The sequence below is a fragment of the Kwoniella dejecticola genome, chromosome 5 (genome assembly GCF_000512565.2).
Source record: "Kwoniella dejecticola CBS 10117 chromosome 5, complete sequence".
Taxonomy (NCBI): Eukaryota; Fungi; Basidiomycota; class Tremellomycetes; order Tremellales; family Cryptococcaceae; genus Kwoniella; species Kwoniella dejecticola.
The window spans coordinates 197,033-213,605 of NC_089305.1; the positions used below are offsets into that span (position 1 = coordinate 197,033).

Below are 16,573 nucleotides of genomic sequence, written 5' to 3' on the forward strand. Positions count from 1 at the left end.
ATTCGGGAGTCAGTCCATATATCCATGATTCATTTCGAATGAGTCGCGGTAGGAGGTACACGGTTATAGATCGGCCGTTCCGTCGAGCTGCAGGGCGGCATGATACTCTTCCCACTCCCTTGCGGCTATCGCCTCGCGGATGGAAGGTAGAGTAAGTCGTGGAACCGGAGGTAGTTCGCAAGATGGCTCAAAATCGGTAGCCTCCAGGTTCAGAGATTGAATGGAGGTATTGTAGGTGCACCATCCGTGCCACTTGTATGATAGCTTGCCGGGTCACGATCTGACCATGGCGCCGAGTCTGTTCGTCCAGGGGCAGGTTCATTCCATGCTTGATACCCTTCTGGACCTGGATACCAAACATCGGGGTTGAAGCTCTGCAAAAGTGGGTTGCGAAGGGGCTGACTGTGAAACGATTGCTGATCATGTGAAGCCGCGTACTGGACTGATTGCTGCTGAGTGTGCTGAGGAATTGTAAAGTGAGTAAATGAGTGACATAGGATCGCTTGCAACGGTAAACACCAAGAGGAAAGCAGTCTCACCTGATCAGAGTGGGTCCAGGGACGTTGATTTCCACCTGTCTGGGTCCAAGACGCCTGGTCATGGGAGGGCAAGGGGTTCATATACATACACTGACCGAGACCTGGCTGAGGGTATCCTGATAGAGTCAGCCGATCCTGAAGCTGAGTTTGAAATTGACGGCTCTCGAGGCATCAGAGTTCTCAGATTTCTCAGAGCAGATGCAGGCCTTTCTGGAAAAGTTGAGCTTGAGCTTGACTGATTAGTCGGGGATTTACTGACTTTGGAAGTCTGGTGGTGGCTTTTCTTGCCCTTCGTTTTATCTTTGGGAATTTTAGAGATCGCCTCGTGAACTAATTCTTCAGCTAGACTCTGACCGATGCTGGTGAAGCCGTATAGTCTCTTATACCTAGCACTCATCTCGCTGACTCTACAGACTATCGATTGCACGGTCCCATCTTCGCCTTGAGTCGAAGCAGTTAATAGGGCTCGCAATGACCCTTCGTCGTTGCGTGTATGTAGTAATAAATCGTTGGTCATGATTCCAAGGTCCCTCGACGGGATTTGATCCACGACGCCTGCCGTGAGAAATTGGGTCAGTGAGTTCCGAAACATCCTCAACAAACTCAGATATATCACCAAAAACTCATCAGTCTCTCTCTGCAGCATGAGACTGACTTACGGGTAGACGTCGCAGTCTCATCGAGGCTGCTAGTCCCTGCACAGTCGTTCTGTGTACTCATTTGGTGGGATCTTCGTGGAAAAGTGGATTGAGAGAGGTAGCTGGAAAATTATCGGACAGCCTTTCACACTTCTGCTCACGGATATATAAGCGTCACATTGAAAAGAGCGGACCGAGAAGCAGATACGCTTCCTCCTTTTACAGGATCTTTCGTCATACCTCGATCCTTTCACGACGGGGAGGGAAATATTTACTGGCGAGCGGCAGAGCGCAACATCCCCGGCTTGGGACAACAACCACGAGCGTATATAATGGTGGGAACCGACGCTCTCGGACCGTCTAGTCTCCCTCAAAGGTAGACCAGTATTTGCGGTTGAACGTCAGTGCAGGGAGCCATATTTCACCGTACAGTATTGTCCGTGATGCAACCTGCGCAGTTCTTGTCTTGGTAGATAGTATAAAAAAGTGGCATCTCACGATCTAAGCAGCTGCCTGTATCAAAAAAAATTCAGAATAGTCAGATTCGCCGCCTCACTCAGCTCAATACCGATCGTCAAATCCAGTATGTGCCTGCTCTATAGCTTTCTTCGCTTCTGAGTCTCTGGAGACATAGGCGTATACTTCGTCGAGCTCTGTGCTATCATCATAGCTACTCGACCATTCCTGTACGTCTCTCTCATGCTTCTTAAAGGTTTGCATGTTGCTCTCCAGATTGAGCCACGCTCGATATTGTTCCGCTTGAAAAGGCACCAGAGCAGGATGATCAGGATGTCCATCACAACCAGTCAATGCGTCGTCAGATCGCTTGCTCGCGGCCTCAACGGTTTCGTATCTAGCTTTGAGCGTCCGAACCAGTTTGGCGCAGTAGTCAGTGTGCCATTCGCCGGTGAGCCAAGTTCCTTCACCACCAGGCTGGGTGGAAGCGCTTTGACCGTCTGACGAGTTCCCGGGCTGAGTCGACTCCTCGTGCCTTCCGTGTCGGCCTGGAGTGCTTCGAGTACGTGACCTGAGATCGTAGCGCGAGGCACTGTTCTGTGAGGTAGAAGCATTCATATCTTGAGAATTGCGACGGTCGGTGCTGTGTCAATTAGCAGATGGTGATGACCAGGTAAAATTCGTTTGGTAGTGCACAGTCCAATAATGGCGAAAGGTCATGTTGGTGGCAATACACTCACGTCATTTTATGAATGGACGTATGCAGGGTGTCTGAAGTGAGTTGAGTGCTCAAGCTGAGTCATGAAAAGGTGTCGCTTACAAAGGGTGCATGGACGCCCTCCATTCAGCTCAAAGGTAGCGGCTCTTTCGCCTCTTCTGCTATCTACGTCATCCTACCGTGCAGCACCCCAGCATCAAATGAGGCGTTGTGAAGCCAGCCTACAGGAGCAAAATTAAGGTCCAATGCTTCACTATACCATGCATAGCAATGAGATGTAACGAACTCTACGAGCGATGCCTGAGCGAACATGGAATATCAGGAGGATAGTCTACAAATAACGTTTGTCTGAAGATTATCGTACGATCGAGCTTTGTAGTAGTCTCAACTGGATCTCTACATCTAGGGTATTATCAACCCAAAGTGATCCGCCATGATCTCCAGCTGCTCCAGGCTGTTGGTCCGCCAATTACCCGTCTCAATGACCACTTCATGTTCCAGGCTTTCTGTGTAATGCAGCCATCCAGCGCTTTCGTTGTATCTGCTTGTCAGAGACTGTCTAGTTGCCCATAACTTGGTCAAGTCTCTCTGCAATTTACCAAGATCCACCACTTCCTCCGTGTGTTCCGATCCAACTGTTTCGGGAATCGGCATCTGTGGAAGATATTTGTACCTCTCGAACATTTCATAAGTGGACTCGATTCGCTCATTTGCGCTCTTGACTTCGGAATGAAGCGTCTTTAGTCGGCTCAAGTGTTCTTTGACCGAGGTGAGTCGTTCAACGATACTTGAGTATCTTCTAGTCAAGCGTCCTGACAGCTCGGTGTCCTCGAGGGATCCAACGGTGTTGTGGAAGAGGTCGCGACAGGTGAGTCCCTCTTCGGCTCGAGGAACACGACGTGCTGCCCGATCCAAAGAGAGCGCAAGATTCTCTTCCACGATCTGGACCCTCTGTTCGAATGACCTCAGAAAAGTTTCGGCAGCTTCAACGGCACTCTTGGCATTTTCCGAGAGCAACACTTCCTTGAGTGACATCTTCACGCACTGTGATGTGACACAATTCAATGGGATCGGATGATTGATTGTGCTTCAACCAATTGTACGATGTTCAAGGTGTAGTTGTAGTAGAAGTTTGAAGAAAGAAATGAATGGATGCGAAATCAGACAGTGTCGGATCGTTTGGTTGGTAGAGATTCACTTATATACTGTATACTGCGGCTTATATACTGTATATTGCGGCAACCACGGATGGCTGATTTGAACCATTCAGTGATGAATCGGTCTCCGTCTGAGCTAGCAGTGATCCTTTCACGATTGCAGGCCAGACCTACCCTCCCTTGTGCACACAGTAAGAGACGTCATGTAAAATACACAGGCGAATGATAGCTTGCACTGTGTTTGGTTGGACTACGGCCTTCTAAGCCAAACGTGGTCCTTTGAACGTGGCGGCCCTTTCATATTGCAACAACATTCCGAAGCGTTGGTGGATGTGGAAGTCCTCAGATCTCATGTTTGATAGTACAGCGCACCGAAACCCACGATAGATTACAAGTGGTATGATATATGGTACGGTACATCGTTTCTCCGTGCGGAAACGGTGTGGGGCGAGTCATGCCACTGAGCTAAGCCGCTGTGGTACTAGGTCTCGAGGCATGCGGACCGATCAAACCAACTGCCTTCGCCATCTCGTTTACCTTCTTCGCATTGCTACTCCGCCAAGTATGATACTCCCTGTTCACTTCTTGTTCCGGGGCTGCCACTCGTTCCAGCCACTCATTACATTGACTAAAATGAGTGTCCAGATACCTCTGAGTCGGCCACAATTTTGTAATTTCCTCATGCAGTTTTTCGAAATCCACTTCGTCTTCCTCTTTGTGCTCAGATATAGCTGTGCTGGGAATGGGCATGTCCAGCCGCCTTCTGAAATTCCTATAAGTGCATTCCGTCCGCTCATTTGCATGACGGAGAATGTCGCGAAGTTGTTGAAGTTTGAAGAAGGTATATTTGGCGTCACTGTATCGGTCAACGATACCCGAGAATCTGTCGATCAATTCTTCCGCAAGCTTGGTATCCTCGAACGAGCTGATGGTGCTCTGGAAGATGTGGAGACTATCGCAAGACTCGTACACGGACGGCTCATAAGCTTTTGCCCGGGCCAGAGAGAGCTGAACTGTATTCTCGAAGACCTTGGTTCTGCCGTCGAACAATTCCAGAAGAGTGTTGGCAGCGTCGAGGTCGGTCTTGGCAACGCTGAGGATATCTTCGAGTAATTCATTTTTCGGAGACATCGTTACCTCACGGAGATCAGCTTGTCGCAGACTGAAGTTGATGAATTGGGTTCAGCCTTACTTGTGTTGCTGTGCTTTATCCAGTCGTACGGTGGGTGCTCAAGGTGAAGTGTGAGGAATGAATGCGGAACCAGAGGTTCTAGGAATGATAGTCGAAGTCCGCCTATAAGGCTGCGGGCGGATAGCTGGTGGACTCGCATAAAGCTGTATCGGACTTCCTTATTCAGCTAGAAAGGATCCTTTCATCCTCATAGTCCTCTCGCGTCCCTCCCTTGTCTAAAAAACAACTTATGTCATGAGCCTTCCTGACAAAGACACTCAAGATTATAGGTCCGAACACGCTAAATCATCAACAATAAGCTATCAGTATAACAAAATACATCCAGACCGTGAGGAGCATGTTTGCGGGGAATGCGAAAGGTGTGCGTCAATGATGTTACATCGTCATCTACAAATCAGTCATCTCCATCCCTATATGAGACCGACCGTATCCGTAGAATCGGACCAGATGTAAGTTTGGGTGTCGTGGTGAGAAACGTCAACCTTCCATTTCTACCTTGACCTCGTCCTCATCCTCTCCTTGTCTCCCTCTGCCTGATCCTCAAAACCCAACAAGAATCCCGTTACAGTGGACTAAATCGTTTAGGCTTCGTCGACAACAACGGTGGTTCGCTCGGAGATGTAGATACCGTCCAAGAACTTTCGGATATCCTTGTCCTTGACTCTGCACTTGTCGGTGATGGAGGCGGCGGATTGGGAGACTTTCTCGATATCGTTACCGGAGATGATCAGTTCGTCCTTGACGTCGGACATGGCGACGGTGACACCTTCGAGCATAGGACATTCTCGGACGAATTTCTCACCCACTAGATACGGTTCCAAGCGATGAGCGTCATCCCTTTTCGAACAGGCATGCAAGAAAGCCCAAGCTCGAGTATACTCACAGAAGTTTCGGATTTGGATGGATTTACCACCGTCTCCTGGGATAGCGTTGATGGGGAAATGCGCGTACACAAGTCTCATCTTGTAAAGGAATCCCTAATAGCACATGACACCAATATCAGCATTGCGTCCCACTGTCTTCGACGATGGAAGCCTTTCCCCCGAGTGAGATGGACTAACCTTGGTAACACCGGTGATCATGTTCTCAACCAATGATCGGATGGTTCGGAGACAAGCAACGTGCTTTCGGGCACCGTGCCATACGGTGAACACAACTTGTTGGCTCTTGGACTTCTTGACCTATGGAAACAACCGAGATTTGTCAGACCAAGGTCCCAATCCTATCTTGACCTCTGAGACAGACGCAGAAGACCAGGTGCAAGTGAAGCAGATCGATTCCCGATTATCCTTCCCTTCCGTACAACACACCTCTCCTCTGATCACTGAGGTATCATTACTATCTCCTCCCTAGCCTGTCTACAGCACTTTCCAATGACATCTGACCTCTTCACGATATTCTACCGCAATTCCACATATCCAGATTTCCTATACATCTTGCATATTCCCGCTGGGTATCCTCCCAATTTCTAATTTCCAGCTCGACCCATCCTTTCCTGACATGTACGATATCCATCTTTCCCCTATTAATTTCAACCCTCCACTTGCACCTGATCCTGTGTCTCTCTGTTGTCCGATGTATAGAGGCCCGTACTCACAAGTTGGATGTCCATTTGAATGTGACCGACATTCTTGGTGATCTTACCCCTTGGACCTTCAACAGTGATGTTTCTAGCCTTGAGGGTGACGGTGACACCCTCTGGTACGGTCAAAGTCTCAACGGAAGAGATATCCTTCATTTTGATCTATAATCCGAAGCGAGTGTTTTTGTTGTAGTCGTCAAGAAGGAAGAAGGGATATAGGTAAAGGTATAGATATAGGTGTTTGTTGAAATGTGTCGAGTCGAATGTAATCGAGCGTTGAGTGCAAAAAGAACAGTAAACAGCTAAAGTCAGCTCCTGATGCTTATACCTCACTGATTATATCAAGTGATAATAGCTTACGAGTTTTTTTGTTGATGGTTGAAGAAGCTATATTCAGCTTGATGTCAATATCGATAAACTTCAACGTCCAACACCTGGCGAGCAAGCAGCAGACAGCAACAGGCAGCAAGCAACACCTAGGATCCCACAAGCAGTAACCACGAGATTCAGCCTACAGCTCAGCGATCACCACCAAAACCTTTCCTCGTATGAGTAAAGCAGAAAAGCGGCGAATAGCGCTTCGGAAGACCGGTAAAATAGCTTGTGGCGTTTTTTCGGCGGTACGCTATCGCCGATCATCACGACGGCCCCTTTCTCGCTTTGCGTAATTTTGTTCCGCTTTTCAAATCTTCCAACTGTTTCATCGAGTTCACGGTTGATCCAGTTCATCTGCTCATCTGTTCATTGAACCTCCGCTCGCTGCGAAGGGCGCAAAGGGTGTCAATCACCATCGATGCATGCTACAGGTTGCCCGACGTCGGATCGGGCTACCTACTTCCGCTAATTTCCTCATCCGCTGAAGACTTAGCTGTAGGTCCGGGTCCATCAACCCCATGTCAGCTTCTGTCTGATTTTTTGTCCAGATCATCATTGAGCCGCTTAACGATGCTACCGCTACTCCGAGCAATGGACCTCAGGCACTAGCAGGCGATGCATCAAAGCTGATCGCTCGCTCGCTCGCTAACTCACCCACTCATAAAAGCTTGCTTTCTGAGTGTCAATCGAAACAAGGCGGCTTCAGGGACAGCACCGAAACCACGAGTTAAGGATGAAACGCCCGATCGGACATTTTAAGGTTAATCGTGGCAACATACTTTTATTTGTTCGTCAGGAACCAACACTTCACCACACCGTCACCTCGTTCTCACTTGACTTGACTTCACTACCTCGTCAGAAGTTTTCCTTGGGTGTTGCGCTCATCTCTGTCCTCTGGGGTATCACGGGCATGCAATCTGGGGCGGTCAAATATATGTGTATCCTGTTGATTCAGGCGGAACGACGAAGGGAGTTGTAAAGATACTGACGTATAATATGGACGGGCGCCATGTCCTCTTCTTCTCATGTGTGTTCATATTTGATGGTTATTTGATGAGTTACCATCAAACAAAGTACTCTAACCTGACTGCCTCTTCGTTAATTACCTTTTTCATCAAAAATCAAAATCAAATCAAGGTAAAAAGATCGACTGATCTTGATTCAGCTGAATCGACCAACAACGCCAGTGGTCGAGCGCTGTACCAGATCTCGGGCTCCTACCCTCAAACACCTGATCGATCACCGGTATCATCGGCACTTGTCACTTGTCACTTTCAATTCTTTTGCGACAGTCCCAGGTAGACCACGATTTGACTAGACTTGTGATAACCAAGGCAAGGTCAAGTTGGACACAGTCGATTCGACTAGACTAGGAGCTGGAGATACACAAAGTAAGCCACCAATTACACCACTAATCGAATCAAGAGCGAGAAAGCGGACAGAAGAGAGATAGAAACGAAAACACGACTTAGCCTCGTGTTTTCGTTTTAAATGGTATTGAGGCGACGGACTAAAGCGATCAAATCGGGAATCAAAAGTGACTTTAACATTGTTAAACAACACATCGACCAAAGGACCAAAGGACCCATCGGATTATTCGCTTCTCAAACAAAAAGCAGAAAGCAAGATATCTTGAAGGTGAAGATGTTTTGAAGTGTGGTTCATTCTCCTTGTCGGCGAAACATCAGTACGACACAAGTGGGCGAATGACGATAATAAATGGACCGAGTGAGTAATGGGTTCTTTTGTCTTTTTTCAGCTTATGAACAACATCATAAGCACCATAAATGCTGACGAGAGACTGCACTGTAGGTTGATTGTCCATCCACCTAGGTTGATTGTCCATCCACCTACCCATCAATCAATTACTCGATTCCCTTCTGACAATTTAATTAGTCTTAATCACCATCACCATCAAGATCGTTGACTACCTGATCGTCTGATCTTGAGGTGTATATAATCATACCTTGATCCGAATAGCGATCAAAACGCATCAATCGCCCAGAAGTCGCATTCATAGCCCAGAAAGGTGGACCAAACAAAAGTGAGTGAGCTTCACATCGTACTCCCGACCCATGCCTAATGAGCGCCACTTCCCATCACAGAGGCGTGGCATTCCTAGGCTGAAGATAACATGGTTTCAATCGTCATTTCAGTCCACTAGATCTAGATCAGTCAATCATTGATCCGAGACACCCACCGACCTATCCCTCTGCCCTCTCGGAACGGCATCATTCCATCGCGTCACCGTGAGTGATATATCTCCCTTTATGAGTGAGTCTGAGCGTGTTCTAGCTTGGTTCCCCAGAGATTCCCCATCGTCTATAGGCTGCGCCATGATCTTTCATTTGATTTTTACTCTCTATGAAACGAGTCTAGCACCCTCCTTTCATCTTAATCCTGATCCTTCATGAAGCGGCAATGCCTTTTTCCATCGGCAAAGGCGGCTTCATCTCAAAGCGACTTCTTCCTCTATCATGTCTGTGCTGTGATACGATATATCATGACACGATGCGTTACTCGGTGATGTGGATGATGACGTTGCGCCCAGACCGCCTTCTTCCTTGCGTCCCTGATCCGCGTTACCATACCTTTCGCCCCACTATCCTCGTCTTGATTATTATTCCTTTCCCTGTTTTCGTATACACCTCTTCGAATTTCCCATTGGAAAGTATTGCGAGCTAGTGGAATTTGGGCGGACACGGAGATGCTTCGTTCCGAACCAATCTATTTTAGATTTAGAGTTAAGTCGAGATGTGTATGCTTGGTTGGCCTTATGAAAGCATACGATGTATACAGTGGTGGCTTTCGTGCCGCGAATTTGAAGCTAATGATCGTACTTATTGGTAAATCCTCTAGGTCATTCCGAATGAGTAGAGCTGCCAACATCGTCATTATAAAACTCAAGTGGTGCTTAGTCTCCAGGTGGCGAATTGTCTTGGTACATATCAGGCATACCATAGTAGATAGGTGAGTGTTTCATAGAAGCTTTCGGTACCGAAGCGAGACAAAGGATCTAAGGTTGACGTGTTGTCATATGCTTATCTCCTATAGTCCGAAGGTGAAGCAGGCCTATCCTACAACCCTTAGCTTGGTGAGTTGGTATCTCAATAGCGATTCCAGGGCTTGAACACGCTTGCTTCACTTCCTCGGTTATCTGCATCCTTTGGCGGCTCGAATTGTGGTATTTGATGCTATCCTCAATTCATCGTCGTACTCCTCTTTGAAGCTTGTCGGATTTCCGAAATGATCATGAGATCTTCTTGTCATTCTCATTGCTGAGCCTGTACTCCTTTCGCTTCTTTCTCGTATGCTGTCCAACCCTTATTCGGATATAACCCTCTCCGATGCAGGACACTATACACAGTGACGTCCTTTGGACTACACATAATTCACCGCACAGCCCACCTGTCCTCCCTCCCACTGCACCTCTTGGGGTTTTGACGCCGTCATGACCGGACAATTTAGCTTTGATATTTGATATTACGGTGGACGATGATCAATTTGATTTTGATTTTCCCCCATCCTAAATTGGATTGGATTACTTTGTCATACTGTACTCAACCCCTCCTTTCCCCCTTATTTGGCTTATTGTATGAGCGTATGAGTATTTTCATCGCTTGGATCCCATCATTTATCTCATCCCCGCCACCCTAAGTATGATTGTACACTGACATACAGTACACTAGTCTACCCTATCATCCTACCGCACAACCGATCTTTATTCCTTTTCCGATCTTCATCCTGTCTTATGTTATCGACATGATCTTCACCTTCACCTTCCTTGTCATTCGTGATCCTATTTATTGACTTACCGTTTGATCTGCTTTGATCTTAGCATTTCGGCTTTTCTTTCTCAACATCAATCCAAGTCTAATTTTCATTAAACGATAATCCATCACGACCAACTTGTTTCAGACGCTCATCAAACCAGATCTACCTCTCTCAGCCTCAACAACTCGCATACACCTTCACGGTCGATCTATAACGCTTCTCCGATCGTGGTGCTCGCCATCGCCAATCCCGGTCCACTACCTCCTTTCCCCGTTGCCATCAACAGACGAGTCAAACGCCGCGGACTCACCTTGAAGCCCACGAGAACATAGATAAAGCTTGACATCCCCTCAACGGAATTCGCAGCTCAGTCTGAATTGCTCCTTCCCCTTTCCACCACATGAAGGGACACCTCGACACACGATCAACCCACCTTACCACCAGAGAAATATATTCCACTGATAATTGTTCCCCTCTCAGCGACAGCGATAATCTTCCTCTAACGCCGTCCGACAGGCTGGCCTTTGCAAGTGAAACAAGTGGCAACTTTATTTCCAGTACAAATCTTAGCTACGATTACCCATACCCAAACAAAACAGCCAATCCGTTCACTCCCACTCCGACTGGCTGTCGCTTTTGGAACGACACATCGAGCAGTTCCATGTCATCTGGATCGAAGCTGCCTCCGTTGAGCCATCATCATTCGGCATCGTACACCTACGGTGCAAGCGAGACGCAATCCACTTTCTCTTCGGGTCTGTCGCAAGAGTGAGTGTAATCCCCTTCACCTTTCCTCTTCCGTGACATAAGCCAAAGGAAGAGGCACCAATATCATATGTTCTGCCCGACACCCTTTGACTACCTCTTGACTTTCCTCTTCTGATCAGAGGTCCCTCAAACCTAATCTCGATCACATGGCTGATGATCAAATTATATTTCCTACTTGCGTTAGAAGAAGTACTGCGTCGCCCACTCCTGGTATAGGACTAGGCTCGAGTCAGCATCAAAGCTATACTTGGCCACCCAAGGCCGCAAGCCCAGTGCCACCATTAAACGCATCGTACGTCCTGCTTCTGTTATTGTCGCAAAGCTTGCTCATCTTAAATGCTGAAGAACGCTCCTTTCCGGTAGGACCTCGACTTCCTCTCCTTCTGCTCACGTCCAAATTCAACCAACTCCCGCTCTTCAGACATCCGACATGCAACAGTCGAGCTACAGCCCCACTCAGACCCTCCCTCAGGTCCAGCCTCATGACGGTTCAACAAGCAATCCATCGGCGACTTCAAACATGATGCTACCACCACTTCGAATGCCGAATCACAACGACCCTCGAGTCAATCCTCCTTACGCCAGCTCTGCGCCACCACTAACGGGCAATCATTATGGCTACTCATACGCGGGTGTAAACCAGTACTTGCCGTATCAACGATCTCCTGTCTACTTTTCAAGCGGACATGCACCCCAACTTTCCACTTCTTCGTCGACAGGTTCTGAGTTATGGACACCACTCTCAGCTAACTCGACGGGTGGTTACCCCATATATCATAACAACAACAACAACTCTGGAAGTAGTAATGGCAGTACACCTAACTTCGGTGCTGCCCCGCCCCCTGCCTCACAGCCTCCTACACTGGGTACCATCCAGCCATCGACTTTCCAGAACTGGCAACCCACATCAGATCTACGAAGCAGGAATCCACAAGGAACTATATCTCCTCAAGGTATATTCGGATCAGCTAACAACACCACTCATGCAAATGACGGTCGATCAAGGTTGCTTGACAGAAGATCGAGCACACCTGCTGCGACATGGGAAAGACCAATTATGGGAGTCACCTCGCCTGAAGGGTCCGACAGATTGACCCCATCGGAAGATGACTCGACTCAAAGGCCGGATCAACGAACAATAAGAATGCGGTCGGTCAAGGGGAAAATGCGAATGAAGGAGGAGGTGATCAGCAACCTGTCGCTATTTCTTATACCACTGATGCCGAAGTCAAACAGACTCCCGAGGTGAGCTGACTGGATAACGATCATGGGACGATGACTGATCTGCATATGATAGCTCAAACGACAATGCTTCAACTGCACAAACAAAACGCCACCAAGCTGGAGGAAGTCGCTTCTACATCCTGGCAAAATTGTAAGTCTCGACCAGTTAATTATCGTAATTGAGAATCGTAGGCTAATAGGCATATCATTTAGCTATGCAATAAGTGCGGTATATTCGAGAGGACACACCATAAGCCTCGACCACCCCAGAACGACGATCAGAAACTCCGTAAACAAACGCCTGTTCCTGGCATGTCTTCTAGTTACGCTCGAAGAGACATCCCTCCTCAATTACAGGTCATGAGGGATGAGAGCGACGGTAGCCCTGTCCCGCTGTCTCCTTGTGAGTTCTAGTCACGCTCGCTATATCTATATATACCTATCGGTACCTCGCGCTGATCTGGTAACTCCATTAGACTCGAACGTCCCATCACAAGCGACGCCGGTATCAGCTACCTTCTCCTTCCCATCGCAGTCACAGGGTTATCACTCACCTGCCGAATCGCTACTTTCCTCAAGAAGGATGATTGGATCGATGTGGAATCAGAGCTCTCCAAGTCAGCATTCGGTCACCACTCCGGCAACCTCGACTTTCGATGGGGACTACTCTTCGCCCATCAGGTCAGGCTACCACGCTCATTCTCATGCCCATAGCCACAGTCACAGCCACGGTCATGGGTCTTCGCCCTATCTACATGCTTATGCGAATCGAAGGACTTACTCTCAACCGATTAGAGCCATGATCAGTCCCACCTTACCCTCTTCTGCCGGTCCTTTGACTTCGACAACTCCCATGGCTTACAACAACGGTAACAATGCCAATGTCAACACCTTCAGTCCAGCGTTTGGCGCTTCTGCCATCAATCATTTCAACTGGAACGCAGCAAGAAGACATTCAGACGTGAATCTACATCCCTCGTTGTCTACTAGTAGCTCGAATGACAATATCGGTGAAGTCAAGCCAGAGGAGGATACGGATGAACCCCTCAAAGAGATCAAATCTGAATCAGCTTGATCAGTCCTCCGCGTTAATAAGTATACTCCGGAACACTTCCATCATGACTACACTCTACAACGAAACGAAATTCATGTATATAACGAAGATGCTATGGACAATCGGTCAATAACCAATATGACGCTTAATCTTTAATGACTGATCGACATTCCCATCTCTTTTGTTTCCAATGATTTACAGTATTCCAGTAGTATCATTCTCCTTTCTCTTTTCACCTCTCATATCGTCTCGCGGTCGGTGCCAATGATGATGGACAATCTGGATTAACTCTTTTAGTTCACTCATTCGCTCACTTATTGTTCATACTCATCGTTGTGCTTGATTCCCCTTTCAAATCCAATTCGACCTTCAATTTCACTTTCGCTTTTCTCATACAACATTGCGGTTCTGATCGCCTTACTCAACCATACTGTACTGTACACTTTTCCAGCTTCGTTCGTTGTTTTCTTTTTTTGGGTCAGTTCTAGGTCAAGTATAGTAAGTTACAAAGACAGTACGGTTTGTTTATGAACATATATATAGAGCTTATAGCTTATAGCTTATGATTGATGATTGATGATTTATGAACATATGAATATACGATATATGCCATTCAACGGAGAACATGCTCCGGTCAATCTGACGTTTCTGCATGAGTGACGGATGAATGTATATCAATATGCATTTTGTACTCCAGTCTGGTCTGACAGCAGCTAGCAAATAGGGGAATGTTATATGACGGCTCGCACAGTATATTTACGTGGTATAGGTAATATAATAGAATCCGGTTGATTGAGGGTTCTCTTCTCTTATCCACTGTGGTCTTTGTGAATTCAACATCAACATAGACTTGATTGAGCGATGAGAGCGAGAGCGAGAGCGAGAGCGAGAGTGTAAAGAATGAGAATGAGAATGGAGACCGAGTGCATACGTCTTATATATGGATTCTCTTTTCTCTTCTTCTAAGCGGTAGTAGTGGAAGTAGAAGTAGAAGTAGGGTTCCAAGGTCCAGCATCGCTCAAACTGCATCCACCAGGACATTGACAAGTCCCTCCCAAGTCCGAAGGCAAGTTCTCAGGCGAGATGTATTGTTGTAATTCGGTTTTGTAGCCTTTGCCAAGGATATGGATCTTGCGCACGGTCGCTTCGTCCAACCATGGTTTGATGAGTGACCATACTGTCGAGAAGAGGTATGGGGCCTGGTAGTGAATATCGAGTCAGCAAGATGTCATAGTTAGATTTCAGGCCGTGTAGGACATCGAATACTGGATGATGGAAAATAGATAGTAGAAGTTGGATGATGGACGATGAATGATAATGATGGATGATGGGCAAAGGTGGAACCCACGTTGATGATGAACATGTGACCCATGGTTTCGGGCTGTATCAGATATGGTCAGTCAATTCCATTTTGGTCGCATACACATGGTCTGTCATGGGGATTTTACCCTCCAGCTTGAATAGATGGAGTGCAACGTACATCTAGAATGAATCGATTTCATCAGCTCATTTCGTTGCGCAAGTGAGTTGAAGATCGAGCTGATCAGGTAGGAGTATACTCACAGTTGTTTTGTCCGATCGAACTGGCAGCGCTGACGTAGTCTTTCACTGTATGGTTCATTCATATAGTCAGTCATCCGAATCGATATCGCGATCATCCTCTGTCCCCTCGCCATCGCCCAACATTGAACCTAGCTCTAGTCTCTCTCATCCTCAATGACCATGTACTCGCCAAAACATTGCACGCTGCACACTGTAAACGCAGCCGACTTCATCATCGCTCATCACCCCACCACTCACCCCCTCGCCCCGTTATCCACTCCACTAGCCCCCTGAGCTGCACCGCTCACCCGCGTCCGCGTTCCAATTTTCCCCGCTTCACGTTCCCCCTCTCGCCCGACAAGCCGAAGACCGACTCACCCTTGTAGAAACTCGAGATACCGGCATTATAAAGATCCAGGATCGTACAACTAGTCTCGACGAGATGTCCACTTTCCTTGCTGCACGCAGGTAATCTGCTGCTCAAGAACTTCTCGTATTCATGTACCAGGTGGTGTAATTGTCTATCCTGGGTGGTGAGGGCGTATAACTTGGAGATATCTAATTTACCCAATTGTTCGATGTAGATCGGTCGACCTTCTTTATCTGTCTTGTGGTAGAATTGCGGGTAGTATTTGTCTACTTCTCTTTGTTCGGGGTAGTCGTAGCCGTTACTGCCGATCAGACGACGATATCAGCACGAGTATCGGCATACGTGATTCTGACTGCGCAGTAGATTGTAGATTGTTGGATAAAGTGGGTATTTTGTGGGACAGGTGATGTCACAAAGTAGTCACGCGTGAAGGGATAAAGGATTCGAGCTTTGACCTCTTCCTATCATCCCGGACAACTAATTCGCTTCCCGTTCTGCCCTGACGCATGGCAGTATCACATCCGATGTTCGGACAACCATCGTAACCAGCGGACTCCACATGATATCCAACTCTAGACCCAGATGACTCTTGATGGTGCAGAATATGAACGAGCGGAAAGGTGCACTCACGCAGCGATATCATCAGCCCCGAACTCCTTTCTCCACTTCTCATTGGCATTCCACATCAACTTGGCTTTGGGTATATCGAACTTCCTAGCTCTCATGAACCTCAACAAAGTCTGATCATCGTATCTGTCATAACCCAATTTGGCAGCCACGGCATCTCGGTCGGCGGGGATGGAGCCTTCAGCGAGAAGCTCTTCTCTGAATTGAGTCAAAGTGGCTTGTTGGGTGTCGGAGCTGAACAAAATCAACGACGAGATATCGGTCAGCTTGATATATTCTACGAGACGATACGAAGATGTTGAGGTGCCTAAGATGCGTGATGGAGAGACTCACAGATGTCCTGGGTGGCCTGATAATGGATCGGTCGACTAGAAGGCAAGTGCATGTTTAGCTGAGCCTGCGTCGGCGGGGAGCGTGAATTGCGTATCGGATCGAGGTATTTGTCAGGCGTGTCAAATAGCTTACCATGATGATGTTCTACGTTGGCTGGGGAGGAGGAGTTGTCAAGTGATGAGATGCAGAGCTATGTATGCAATTCTAGTGAATGATATGGTATA

At 47.5% G+C, this 16,573-nt stretch overlaps 9 protein-coding genes across 9 annotated transcripts; 2 read left to right on the forward strand and 7 right to left on the reverse strand.

The window, feature by feature from the left end:
* Positions 1–597: 597 nt before the first annotated feature.
* Positions 598–1,259, reverse strand: I303_104183 (uncharacterized protein; the record flags this gene model as incomplete). Its single annotated transcript, XM_018408134.1, has 2 exons — positions 598–1,094; positions 1,199–1,259. 2 exons carry the CDS (start codon positions 1,257–1,259, stop codon positions 598–600), a joined length of 558 nt encoding a protein of 185 aa, XP_018263345.1.
* Positions 1,260–1,738: 479 nt separating this feature from the next.
* Positions 1,739–2,251, reverse strand: I303_104184 (uncharacterized protein; the record flags this gene model as incomplete). The annotated part of the gene is made up of 1 exon (XM_018408133.1): positions 1,739–2,251. One exon carries the CDS (start codon positions 2,249–2,251, stop codon positions 1,739–1,741), a length of 513 nt encoding a protein of 170 aa, XP_018263344.1.
* Positions 2,252–2,753: 502 nt separating this feature from the next.
* I303_104185 (uncharacterized protein) lies at positions 2,754–3,386 on the reverse strand (the record flags this gene model as incomplete). The annotated part of the gene is made up of 1 exon (XM_018408132.1): positions 2,754–3,386. One exon carries the CDS (start codon positions 3,384–3,386, stop codon positions 2,754–2,756), a length of 633 nt encoding a protein of 210 aa, XP_018263343.1.
* A 587-nt stretch (positions 3,387–3,973) lies between these two features.
* On the reverse strand, positions 3,974–4,639 carry I303_104186 (uncharacterized protein; the record flags this gene model as incomplete). Its single annotated transcript, XM_018408131.1, has 1 exon — positions 3,974–4,639. One exon carries the CDS (start codon positions 4,637–4,639, stop codon positions 3,974–3,976), a length of 666 nt encoding a protein of 221 aa, XP_018263342.1.
* A 642-nt stretch (positions 4,640–5,281) lies between these two features.
* I303_104187 (60S ribosomal protein uL6) lies at positions 5,282–6,438 on the reverse strand (the record flags this gene model as incomplete). Its single annotated transcript, XM_018408130.1, has 4 exons — positions 5,282–5,505; positions 5,584–5,677; positions 5,762–5,881; positions 6,298–6,438. The coding sequence occupies 4 exons, from the start codon at positions 6,436–6,438 to the stop codon at positions 5,282–5,284; spliced, it is 579 nt and encodes a 192-aa protein (XP_018263341.1).
* Positions 6,439–11,092: 4,654 nt separating this feature from the next.
* I303_104188 (uncharacterized protein) lies at positions 11,093–11,562 on the forward strand (the record flags this gene model as incomplete). Its single annotated transcript, XM_065968920.1, has 3 exons — positions 11,093–11,199; positions 11,384–11,471; positions 11,545–11,562. The coding sequence occupies 3 exons, from the start codon at positions 11,093–11,095 to the stop codon at positions 11,560–11,562; spliced, it is 213 nt and encodes a 70-aa protein (XP_065824992.1).
* Positions 11,563–11,629: 67 nt separating this feature from the next.
* On the forward strand, positions 11,630–13,498 carry I303_104189 (uncharacterized protein; the record flags this gene model as incomplete). The annotated part of the gene is made up of 5 exons (XM_065968921.1): positions 11,630–12,262; positions 12,322–12,444; positions 12,497–12,574; positions 12,637–12,826; positions 12,900–13,498. The coding sequence occupies 5 exons, from the start codon at positions 11,630–11,632 to the stop codon at positions 13,496–13,498; spliced, it is 1,623 nt and encodes a 540-aa protein (XP_065824993.1).
* A 941-nt stretch (positions 13,499–14,439) lies between these two features.
* I303_104190 (uncharacterized protein) lies at positions 14,440–14,849 on the reverse strand (the record flags this gene model as incomplete). Its single annotated transcript, XM_065968922.1, has 2 exons — positions 14,440–14,676; positions 14,826–14,849. 2 exons carry the CDS (start codon positions 14,847–14,849, stop codon positions 14,440–14,442), a joined length of 261 nt encoding a protein of 86 aa, XP_065824994.1.
* A 72-nt stretch (positions 14,850–14,921) lies between these two features.
* Positions 14,922–16,484, reverse strand: I303_104191 (uncharacterized protein; the record flags this gene model as incomplete). The annotated part of the gene is made up of 6 exons (XM_065968923.1): positions 14,922–14,959; positions 15,041–15,085; positions 15,398–15,690; positions 16,020–16,250; positions 16,350–16,384; positions 16,482–16,484. The coding sequence occupies 6 exons, from the start codon at positions 16,482–16,484 to the stop codon at positions 14,922–14,924; spliced, it is 645 nt and encodes a 214-aa protein (XP_065824995.1).
* Between the last annotated feature and the right edge of the window lie 89 nt (positions 16,485–16,573).